At 42.1% G+C, this 12299-nt stretch overlaps 1 protein-coding gene across 3 annotated transcripts in view; it reads left to right on the forward strand.

The window, feature by feature from the left end:
- Positions 1-12299, forward strand: part of Ttn (titin) — a 266701-nt gene that overhangs the window by 187159 nt on the left and 67243 nt on the right. For all 3 annotated transcript variants that reach the window (XM_050120983.1, XM_050120974.1, XM_050120992.1), the window contains 19 exons: positions 58-366; positions 464-654; positions 1053-1482; positions 2814-3122; positions 3249-3397; positions 3486-3518; positions 3612-3741; positions 3826-4125; positions 4219-4536; positions 5839-6135; positions 6249-6548; positions 6644-6958; positions 7219-7367; positions 8032-8182; positions 8274-8555; positions 10309-10611; positions 11176-11478; positions 11577-11858; positions 11953-12252. In XM_050120983.1, the coding sequence (XP_049976940.1) occupies positions 58-366; positions 464-654; positions 1053-1482; positions 2814-3122; positions 3249-3397; positions 3486-3518; positions 3612-3741; positions 3826-4125; positions 4219-4536; positions 5839-6135; positions 6249-6548; positions 6644-6958; positions 7219-7367; positions 8032-8182; positions 8274-8555; positions 10309-10611; positions 11176-11478; positions 11577-11858; positions 11953-12252 (4851 nt within the window). The remainder of the gene's footprint in view (positions 1-57; positions 367-463; positions 655-1052; positions 1483-2813; positions 3123-3248; positions 3398-3485; positions 3519-3611; positions 3742-3825; positions 4126-4218; positions 4537-5838; positions 6136-6248; positions 6549-6643; positions 6959-7218; positions 7368-8031; positions 8183-8273; positions 8556-10308; positions 10612-11175; positions 11479-11576; positions 11859-11952; positions 12253-12299) is intronic.

The following is a 12299-nucleotide window of genomic DNA, read 5'->3' on the forward strand; positions in this document are numbered from 1 at the left end:
TTATGGTGACTTGGGACACAGTCTTAAGACTTCTGCACTCTTGACTTCTCTCTGCAGTTCCTCCAGCTATTAAGTTGCGCCTGGCTGTTCGAGGAGACACTATCAAAGTTAAGGCAGGAGAGCCGGTTAACATCCCTGCCGATGTGACGGGACTCCCCATGCCTAAGATTGAGTGGTCCAAGAATGAAAAGGTGATTGAGAAACCCACAGATGAGCTTAAAATAACCAAAGAAGAAGTATCCCGAAGCGAGGCCAAGACTGAGCTGAGCATCCCCAAAGCCGTCCGAGAGGACAAGGGCACTTACACAATCACTGCTTCCAATCGTCTTGGCTCTGTATTCCGCAACGTTCATGTGGAAGTATATGGTAAGCGTATATATCCCACACTTGCCTCCTGTATGGGGAAGAAAGCCACCTCCTGTTCAAGAACGGCTTCTCAGTCCCCGCTACGGTTCTTTTCCAGATCGTCCATCTCCACCCAGAAACCTCGCTGTTACTGACATTAAAGCTGAGTCTTGCTATCTGACGTGGGACGCCCCTCTAGACAACGGCGGCAGTGAAATTACCCATTACGTCATTGACAAACGCGATGCCAGCAGGAAGAAGTCTGAGTGGGAAGAAGTCACTAACACTGCTGTGGAGAGAAGATACGGGGTAAGTGCTTCCAAATTGATGTACATTCATAGGACATAATTCTGACTTAATATAACTTTATGATTTGATACCAGTTTAAGGTAACTTTATAATTTAACACTTAAACTCAAAATTCCACACAAGCAGAAACTATTTGTGAGTTTGGCACTCTTATTATTATGCACATATGGCCACTCAGCAAATACTGCTTACGACTCTCTTACTCAAATCCTCTGGAAACTACAAAGATTGAGGTCTTCTTTTTAAAGGGTTGCTCTTTTCCTCTCTCTTTCCTACGATTTCATCCTGTGTGTTTACTTCTCGTGGTGATCCATCTTCAAACAAATTGAGCTTTGAAATAAGTCAGACAGCAGTCCAAGCAGATTTGTTCTGACTCCCTTATTCACCCACGTTTCTAGATCTGGAAGCTCATCCCCAACGGTCAGTACGAGTTCCGAGTGAGGGCAGTGAATAAATATGGAATCAGCGATGAATGCAAATCAGACAAAGTCACCATTCAAGACCCCTATCGCCTCCCGGGACCTCCTGGAAAACCCAAAGTCTTAGAACGCACCAAAGGGTCTATGCTCGTGAGCTGGACCCCTCCTTTGGACAACGGAGGTTCTCCAATTACTGGCTACTGGCTAGAGAAGAGAGAAGAAGGCGGTAGCTACTGGTCACGTGTCAGCCGAGCACCAATAACCAAAGTTGGCCTGAAGGGCATAGAATTTAATGTTCCACGGTTGATTGAAGGGGTGAAATATCAGTTTAGAGCCATGGCAATCAACGCCGCAGGAATCGGCCCTCCCAGTGAACCGTCAGACCCAGCCATCGCAGGAGATCCCATATGTAAGTATATTTTACTTCTAGGACTCGTTTCTAATGGGTAAAGTTACTAAGTAGCTTACTCTTAAATTTCTCACATTTTTATTAGAACCAGTCATAGTGAAGTAAGTACATATATGTGCATATACGTAGTTTTAGCTTTTAAAATCTTGGGTTATAGTTAGTATTTTTTTTAACCACGTGATACAGAAATGGACTAAAAGGTATGGACTAAAACTCCATCTCATTAGTTACTGTGGATATCCTTTCCCCCGCTAAACAGACCCTCTTGGAAGAATTCAATAAAAAAGTAAAATATTAACTATTTGTTGAACAAAGACATCAAATTCTCAGGCAGAATAGCTGAGGTCAAATAATGAAAAATCTCATTGGATCATATATGAGCAGATCTGCTCAGACCTGAAAATACAATAATTTTCCTGACTCAGTGCATTTTCTAAATAACACCTCACTATATTCCTTAAAGAAAAACTTCAAAATTTCATTCAAAGATTTAAGATACCCCCGTGCTATCAAGGACAAATATATAATAAGGTTCATTCGTGTTCATTCAGCAAATTATTTTGGTGCATGGACTGTTCAAGGGTTTGCCCTAGACACGAGGAGGGGGAGGGGTGAAACACCACGCCAACAAGGTAGCAGTATTTCATCATCAGGCTCCATCAGAGAAGTAATACAGTAGGATGAGTGGGAACACTGATTCTGCCCCTAAAGAGCATTGAAAGTTGTTTGTATCCAGACGTTTGCCCAGCTAGTGATGAAAATATTTTAAATGTCCATATTGTAGGAAATAAAATGTTCAGCTATAATACACTGTTGAATCTCTTCAGGAGGATGTCAAAAGTAAGATAGCTTTCCACTGGTGCTGTGCTCACAGGGTATGGCTCTTATTTGTTGTTCGAGACAGGGTTTCTCTGTAGCTTTGAAGCCTGTACTAGAACTAGCTCTTGTAGACCAAGCTGGCCTCAAACTCACAGAGATCCGCCTGCCTCTGCCTCCCAAGTGCTGGGATTAAAATTGTGCGCCACCACCGCCTAGCCAGAGTACAGCTCTTTTCACCAATGGTTTGCTCACAGGGTGGAATTCTTTTCACCGATGGTATGCTCACGGGGTATAGCTCTAGTGAGAGATAGTGAGTAATCCTTTCCCCCAAAGATTGTTTCTGCATTAATAATGAATTGAAATATACTCTGATTTCTTATACTTTTTCACTCCAATTTTAATATGATAACAGACAACAATAAATGTCTTATCTAGTGAAAGTCTTATGGTATACATAAAAATAGCATTCCACTACTTCAAAATGTGACATTTGTTTGTCTGTTCCTTATTAGACCCCCCTGGGCCACCTTCGCGCCCAGAGGTTAAAGATAAAACAAAGTCAAGCATCTCGCTGGCATGGAAACCTCCAGCCAAAGACGGTGGCAGCCCGATCAAAGGTTACATCGTAGAAATGCAGGAGGAGGGTACCTCGGACTGGAAAAAAGTCAACGAACCAGATAAACTTCTAACTACCTGTGAGTGTGTGGTGCCTAACCTGAAAGAGCTGAGGAAGTACAAGTTCAGAGTGAAGGCTGTCAATGAAGCCGGTGAATCTGAACCAAGTGACACGACTGGAGAGATCCCGGCCACCGATATTCAAGGTAGTCTTCCCTCTTCAGCGTGCGTGTTCACCTTGTCAGATCAGACTGTGACATCCATGTACCGGAGACGTGTCTGTCACCTCTTTTGATAAGTGTCAGCTAACGGCTGTCCCGTTACCATTCCAGAGGTTCCAGAGGTCTTCATTGACATCGGAGCACAGGACTGCCTGGTGTGTAAAGCCGGCTCACAGATCAGAATCCCTGCTGTCATCAAGGGGCGCCCAACACCAAAATCATCTTGGGAATTTGACGGAAAGGCGAAGAAGGCAATGAAGGTAATAATCCCGGGACTTCCCTGTGTTGTGTCTCCCACTGGATAGCCAGAAGCAGTATTTCAAACATAACTGTCTTCTTTTCTAATAGGACAACATTCATGACATCCCTGAAGATGCACAGGTAAGAGGGGCTAGCTTAATGAATTAGGAGTGTGAGTGACCTTAGAAGTGCGGCGGTCTCATTTGATGTATGACTACGATTCCCTTCGTATAGCTGGAGACTGCCGAGAACTCCTCTGTCATCATCATCCCGGAGTGTACTCGAGCTCACACGGGCAAATACAGCATCACAGCCAAGAATAAAGCCGGACAGAAAACTGCCAACTGCAGAGTTAAAGTCATGGGTAAGACTCAGTTGCTACCGAGTCAGGGCAAACTGCTTTTAGCATCCACGGAACGATGTTTACACTGTGGTTTACAACCAACAGATGCGCCAGGCCCGCCCAAGGATTTGAAGGTTAGTGACATTACGAGGGGCAGTTGCCGACTGTCGTGGAAGATGCCAGACGACGACGGAGGAGATAGGATCAAAGGCTACGTCATCGAGAAGAAGACGATAGATGGGAAAGCCTGGACGAAAGTCAATCCCAACTGCGGAAGCACCACGTTCGTGGTGCCGGATCTCATCTCCGAGCAGCAATACTTCTTCCGCGTGCGAGCAGAAAACCGTTTTGGAATTGGCCCACCCGTAGAAACCATTCAGAGGACCACTGCGAGAGATCCAATCTGTAAGTTTTGGAATGCAAGTTTAAAATACGGTCTCGGGAATGAGCCACATTATTAGTAACTATGCTTAACGATTCCTGTAAACACTTTTACAGATCCTCCTGACCCTCCTATTAAACTCAAGATTGGTCTGATAACGAAGAACACAGTACATCTGTCATGGAAACCTCCAAAGAATGATGGGGGCTCTCCTGTCACCCACTACATTGTTGAGTGCCTCGCATGGGACCCTACTGGGAAGAAAAAAGAAGCCTGGAGACAGTGCAATAAGCGTGATGTGGAAGAACTGGAATTTACTGTTGAAGACCTCATAGAGGGTGGGGAATATGAATTCAGAGTCAAGGCCGTCAACGAGGCCGGGGTCAGCAAGCCTTCCGCCACTGTTGGCCCTGTGATTGTCAAAGACCAGACATGTACGTATTTAACAGAGAATTTCCTTCCTATGTGTCTAGTAATCAAGAATCGGTAGATCCATCTATCAGTGTGTTTCCATGTGATTCGTGTAGGCATGGAAACATGATTCAGTTACTGTTTACCCCATCATGGAATATGCTAATTCTGAATTAGCGAATGTCTTTCATATTGCTTTTACTATAGACAAGACACATCTAATTTCCTTCCTGTAATTTTTCTCCAAGGTAGGCTGTCTTATCTAACAGAAATTAAAGGAATTAAAAGGGGCGGAAAGCTAGTAATTGGCTTAGCACCTGCTAAGACCAATGTATCTTTCCTATCAAGACTTTTCTCTTTTGGAGAAAACCCATTTCAGCTTTGAGTTTTGAAGATAAACTACATAAATAAGTCTCTTCACATTAGTGTTACCATCACTATCACTGTGTATTTATTTGGTTTTGTGATTGTGCCAATCCTTTTTGCACACTCATAACAGATTTATAGAAAATTGTTTGGCTTCTACCAGAAACTATATTTCTTATAAAAATTCACACCAGAACCTCTGAATGAGCATGGGAATGACTTTATAACTCTGCAGATTATTAAAGAAAAACACCATGACCCTAAGTGTGAAGCATAAAGTACTCTGATAGTCATGCCTTGTTGCCCTTATGATGTGGGAATCCCCTCTGTGTGCTGTGAATATGTTTTATTACCACTGGTTAATAAAGCAGCTCCTTTGGCCAATGGCTTAGCAGAGCAAAGCCAGATGGGAAATCTGAACAGAGATATATAGGAAGAGTAGGCAGAGTAAAGGAGATGTAGCTGCCGAAGGAGAAAGATGCCCGCAGAAACCTCACCTTTCCGGTAGGCCACAACCTCGTGGTGATACACAGATGAACAGAAATGGGTTAATTCAAGAGTAAGAGCTAGCTAGAAATATGCTAGAGTCATTGGCCAAACTGTGTTGTAATTAATATAGTTTCTGGGTGATTATTTGGGTCTGAGCAGTCAGGAAATGAAAGAGCAGTCTTTGCCTACACCCTTGGTCAGAATTTTCATGTGTATGGTGACGCATAATGAGGGAGAGGCAATATCAGATAGACGGCTGTATGTAGATCCAGTAAAAGATAGCTACATGTAATTGTCCCACACTAGTATGACAGTGTTAAAGAGAGACCCATTATTTATGTCAGGGTGGACAATGAAGTCTGGATGCAGTCAACCCAAATTGGCTTTATAGCCGCATTAAAATTCACATTCTAGCCTTTAGTGCATTTGGCTACCTGTGTTAACGTTTGTTGCTCTTATTAATTATCCAGGCCCACCATCAATTGAGCTCAAAGAATTCATGGAAGTGGAAGAAGGAACTGATGTTAACATCGTGGCCAAAATTAAAGGTGTGCCGTTCCCAACTCTCACCTGGTTTAAAGCGCCTCCGAAGAAGCCTGACAGCAAAGAGCCTGTGGTCTATGACACCCACGTCAACAAGCAGGTGGTGGATGACACCTGCACGCTAGTTATCCCTCAGTCTCGCCGGAGTGACACTGGCTTGTATTCTATCACTGCCGTAAACAACCTGGGGACAGCGTCGAAGGAGATGAGACTCAATGTCCTTGGTAATGATTGCACGGTTTGGTTAAAACCATATAGTTTTATTTTGATTCATAAACAAAATTTGGCTTTAAACAATTCAACTAATAAAATGTTCTTTTTTTAAAAAATCATCCAGGTCGTCCTGGCCCCCCTGTGGGACCCATAAAGTTTGAATCTATCTCAGCCGATCAAATGACACTATCTTGGCTTCCACCTAAAGATGACGGTGGGTCCAAGATTACAAACTATGTCATTGAGAAAAGAGAAGCTAACAGGAAGACATGGGTCCGTGTCTCCAGTGAACCTAAGGAATGCATGTACACAATTCCCAAGCTGCTAGAAGGCCATGAATATGTGTTCCGAATCATGGCCCAGAATAAGTACGGCATTGGGGAGCCACTGGACAGTGAACCGGAAACAGCACGAAACCTCTTCTGTGAGTAGGACAACACTTTCACACATTAGGTCAAACTTTTCTGGTGTTTTGTTTAGTTTTTAATGACTTCTTGTCAATTACTATCTTTCTCACAGCTGTCCCCGGAGCTCCGGATAAACCGACGGTGAGCAGCGTGACTCGTAACTCCATGACGGTCAACTGGGAAGAGCCGGAGTACGATGGCGGCTCTCCCGTGACTGGGTATTGGTTGGAAATGAAGGACACCACTTCAAAGAGATGGAAGAGAGTTAACCGAGATCCCATCAAGGCCATGACTCTGGGCGTCTCTTATAAAGTGACTGGCCTTATTGAAGGTTCTGACTATCAGTTCCGGGTGTATGCAATCAATGCTGCAGGTGTGGGTCCGGCAAGTCTCCCCTCAGATCCAGTGACTGCCCGAGATCCAGTGGGTAAGCCTTTACATACTTTAAAAAAAAAAAAAAAGGTGTCTAGATGGGTGGTGGCACACACTTTTAATCCCAGCACTCAGGAAGAGGAAGGGGGATCTTTGTGAGTTTGAGGCCAGCCTGGGCTACAGAGCGAGTTCCAGGATAGCCAGGGCTACACAGAAAAACCTTAGCTCAAAAAAAGGGGGGGAAAAAAGAAAAGAAAATGATTTCTAAAAGTACTGTGGAAATCAAGAATACTGATATATACTGGTTCTTTCCAGCTCCCCCTGGTCCTCCGTTCCCCAAAGTGACAGACTGGACAAAATCGTCTGTGGACTTGGAATGGTCACCTCCACTAAAAGATGGTGGATCCAAAGTAACTGGATACATTGTTGAATTTAAGGAAGAAGGCAAAGAAGAATGGGAAAAGGTAGCTAAAATGTTCATTGAAGAGATGTTCCATGAATAAGTTTTAAATAGTTTTTCTTAAGCCCATTTGTTTCTATGTTTGAGATTAAAAATGAGAAAAATAATTGTTTATGTCCAACTAGTCAAGTCAAGAGTATGAAGAAGGTCCTATGTTGGGTACCAAAACAGTGAAAAAAAAGTAAGTTCTAGCATTCAATAGCACAGTGTGAGTGAAGCACAGGATACTGACAATCCTTTACAATAATTTATCATTATTTCCTTTTAAAAATTGAAAGGAATCACCTACCAGGTATAAATAATAAATACTTAAGGAGATGGAATGTTTATTGCCAGCTATTTATATGTAAAGAATTATTATACTCTGAGCAGATACAGTTGCGATGAATCAATTAAAAATAAAAATTAAGCTTTTAAAAGTTAAGTCATGTTATCCACTCTTCTTTTGGTTATGAATCCTAGAAAGATGGGACAGTACAGTTTTTTCTATCATTTACCAGTAATTTATAAACACAATTTTGACAAGTCGTTCACCCATTGTCTATAACTATTTGATTCCTAAAACCTCCTGACAAGAGTAGGTAGGCAGCAATATTATATACTACTTATAACGTACATATTTACATTAGGAACACTCTAATTATAAAATGCTTGTTATTTTCCCCCAGGCTAAGGATAAGGAAGTGAGAGGGACAAAGCTCGTGGTGACCGGGTTAAAAGAAGGAGCATTCTACAAATTCCGTGTCCGAGCAGTCAACATTGCTGGGGTTGGAGAACCTGGAGAGGTCACAGATATTATTGAAATGAAGGACAGAATTGGTAATTACCACTGCTTCTGCTAGTTTATCCAGGTTTATGTAGGATATATTGAAAGGTGAAAGTCAACTTGCCTTTTTCAATTGCTTCCCAGTGTCGCCCGACCTTCAGCTAGACGCCAGCGTCAGAGACAGAATAGTGGTCCACGCTGGAGGGGTGATCCGCATCATAGCCTACGTATCTGGAAAGCCACCTCCAACTGTCACCTGGAGCATGAATGAACGGGCCTTACCTCAAGAGGCCGCCATTGAGACCACAGCCATTAGTTCATCCATGGTCATCAAGAACTGCCAGAGGAGCCATCAGGGTGTCTACTCTCTCCTTGCGAAAAACGAAGGCGGAGAAAGAAAGAAGACAATTATTGTTGATGTGCTAGGTAAATAATTTCAATTTTATTGAAAAAAATTATTTTACTTTTTTTTTTTCAAGACAGGATTCTTATTGTGTAGCCCTGGCTGGCCTCAAACTCACAGAGAGTCACCTGCCTCTGTGAGTGCCACCATATACACAAATGCAACTTTTTAAAATTCATCATTTTAATTATATCTACAACAACGCTATGTACTAATAAGACTATTTTATAAATGCTCTGGAAAATAAGAAAAGCAGTTCACAGCTGACTGTCCATTTTAGACTTTTTTAAATGTTCCTCTTCTCATTTTTATCCCATAGGTATTCCACATTGTTGTATTCCTGCCACTCATAAGAGTTTATTTTATTTTGATTTTTTTAGTGTGTATGGTGTTTTGCCTGCACATATGTATGCATGACATTTGTGTGTAGCCTGTGAGGAGGCCAGAACTGAGTGTTAGATCCTCTGGAACTAGAATTACAGATGCTTGTTGGTCACCATGTGTTTGCTGGGGACAAAATCAAAGTCCTCTGTAAGAGCTTCAAGTGCTCTTAACCGCCTAGCCACATCGCCACTCCCCTATGTGAAGTTTCGTATGTTACATTTTTTTTTCTTTTGACAAGACATGCCACCTTAATGACCTAGTAGTGTGTGATTATGCAGTCTTTACGAAAGCACCTTTCCTGGAAATGTTTGTGAATGTTTAAAGTTTCACCACAATAACAATTCATAGCATAAAACTCTATCCTTCTTTTTTATTGTAACAATGAGAAAACCTCTGTCAGGGATTCTGTATTCCAAGATGACCAGTGATGTGATTATCAGTGTTGCATTGCTAGTCAATGAAGGTAGAGTTCAACTCTTCCAGCTTCTTCTATGTGTTTTCTTTAATCTATTATTTGCTCAGAAGGTAATGCTATCCTATTTAGTACTCGTAATTCAGTAGAGCCACACTCCAAACAGCTATCATTTCAATATAATAATGGTCAGTCCCCTATTAATATAAGTAATAAAAGGTGGTCAGAAGTATTTCATGCATCAATACCCCACAATCTCTTAGGTTTCAAGTTTCTCAGCTCTTTTACTCATTGACAAACACTACTTTAATTGGATAGATGATATGTTTCCATATAAAATCCCAGCTGCTAAAAATCAGGGCCTTCTGTACCCATCAACTAACTGGTGACCCAGAAAAACATCTCTCCCTGTTTCCCACTTAGAAAAGGCACAGAGAGCAAAGCATTCATTCTCTATTCCACCTTTGCAGCTCCCCCCTCCTGTCTCACAAGCTTTGTTCGCTAAAAGGGATCTTATTCTCTCTGCTTTGTATTAAAACATGGTAGCCCATAATTAGCACAAGGCTACTTCATTTTAGAATATGATTGAACTCTAATCCCAGCTATTTGAGAGGCTGAGGAGCGAGAATTGTGAGATCAAGGCCAGACTAGGCAATAAAGTAAGAGGATGAGCTAAGATGGATGGATGGATGGATGGATAGATAGATAGATAGATAGATAGATAGATAGATAGATAGATAGATAGATAGATAGATGAGACAGATAGGCAGACAGAGAGAACTAGATAATAGAAATTATAGACATACAGACAGATGTGGTTAAATATTGTTGGTATGACAGAAAAGCCAACAACTTCATTAACAAGCACAAAAATCTTATTTTCTTCTGTACCACATTCTTGTCTTCACCTTGAAAACAGGATAACGTATTAATTGAGCGTAGGAGACAAACGGGTTAAAATCTTTTCCACTTGTCCCCAGACGTCCCAGGACCAGTTGGAGTACCATTCCTTGCTGACAACCTAACCAATGACTCCTGCAAGCTCACATGGTTCTCTCCAGAAGATGACGGCGGCTCCCCCATCACCAACTATGTCATTCAGAAGCGGGAAGCTGACCGCAAAGCATGGACCCCTGTGACCTACACAGTCACTCGACAAAACGCTACCGTACAGGGTCTTATTCAAGGAAAAGCCTACTTTTTCCGAATTGCAGCTGAAAACAGCATTGGCATGGGGCCATTTGTTGAGACACCAAACGCGCTTGTCATCAGAGATCCAATAAGTAAGTACGGTTGAGAACAAGCTATGGTTAACCACTCCACTCTTCATTTAATACAACACTATAGTGTTCATGTGAGTATGTGCTTGAGTGTATGTGTGCCCGTGCATGTGTGCCTTACATGCTATCCACTTGTCAAGCTTTAAGACAGTTGTTCAATATCTGATGTCATTGTATGTGTGACTGTGAAAGAAAGAAAAGGCAGGGCTGTGTAGGGGTCCTCAAATTCCTTCCCTATATTATCCCACTGTTTAGGTTTTTTTTTTTTTTTGTAAGTTTCCCATTCAATGGTGTAAGTAAAAACTGAATCCTTTTCCTAATTCTCAAACTGCTTACTCTTAAGATATTTTGTTATTTAACCCAAATGAAGCTCTATTTTCTCATCTCTTGGTTGAGAACATTGAATTCCTCGAAGCCTTTCTCACACTAATAGTGCTATGATGAGAACAGCTTTGAGATTCTTTGAAGTCTGGTTTGGCTTTTAAAAGTAACCCTCAGGAAAGGGTACTTATGGTACTCTTTTACATTCTCACTGTGACACTCTTGGCATTGTCCTAACATTTACAGCTGTCCCAGAGAGACCTGAAGACCTAGAAGTCAAAGAAGTCACTAAAAATACTGTGTCTTTGACCTGGAATCCTCCCAAGTACGATGGTGGATCAGAAATTATTAACTATGTCCTAGAAAGCCGCCTCATTGGCACTGAGAAGTTCCACAAAGTTACAAGTGACAACCTGCTTAGCAGGAAATACACTGTGAAGGGCTTAAAAGAAGGTGACACTTACGAGTACCGTGTCAGTGCCGTCAATATTGTCGGACAAGGCAAGCCGTCATTCTGCACCAAGCCGATCACATGCAAAGATGAGCTGGGTATGTGTCCGCTGCACTTTATGCTTTGAAAACATCTACCTCTATAGCCTTTTCCTAGGATGACAAAAATGACTCTTGTCTGTAACTCTACATTTTAGCTCCCCCAACACTTGACCTGGACTTCAGAGATAAACTTACAGTCCGAGTTGGTGAAGCTTTCGCCCTCACTGGCCGTTACTCAGGCAAACCAAAGCCTAAGGTTGATTGGTTCAAAGACGAGGCGGATGTGCTGGAAGATGACCGCACCCACATCAAGACTACTCCCACGACACTCGCCCTTGAGAAGACTAAGTCCAAACGCTCAGATTCTGGAAAATACTGTGTAGTTGTGGAGAACAGTACAGGCTCCAGGAAAGGATACTGTCAAGTCAACGTTGTTGGTAAGTTTTATTTATCTTATCAATAATAGTCTTTTTTCCTTCTAGAAGTGATAATAATATTTTGTGCTATGATTTTCTTTCTTTTTTTCTGCAGACCGTCCTGGACCACCAGTAGGACCTGTCGTTTTTGATGAGGTCACCAAAGAATACATGGTTATTTCTTGGAAGCCACCTCTTGATGATGGAGGAAGTGAGATTACCAATTATATTATTGAGAAGAAGGAGCTGGGTAAAGACATATGGATGCCTGTGACTTCTGCCAGCGCTAAAACAACATGCAAAGTCCCAAAACTGCTTGAAGGAAAAGATTATATCTTCCGGATTCATGCTGAAAATCTGTATGGAATAAGTGACCCTCTGGTGTCTGATTCAATGAAAGCCAAAGATCGTTTCAGTATGTAGTATGGTTGGGGGCGGACCCAGTGCTTGGCAGAGTTAATA

This window comes from Alexandromys fortis, unplaced genomic scaffold (assembly GCF_014885135.2).
Source record: "Alexandromys fortis isolate MF-2015 unplaced genomic scaffold, M_Fortis_MF-2015_v1.1 scaffold_8_1_9099942, whole genome shotgun sequence".
Classification (NCBI taxonomy): domain Eukaryota; kingdom Metazoa; phylum Chordata; class Mammalia; order Rodentia; family Cricetidae; genus Alexandromys; species Alexandromys fortis.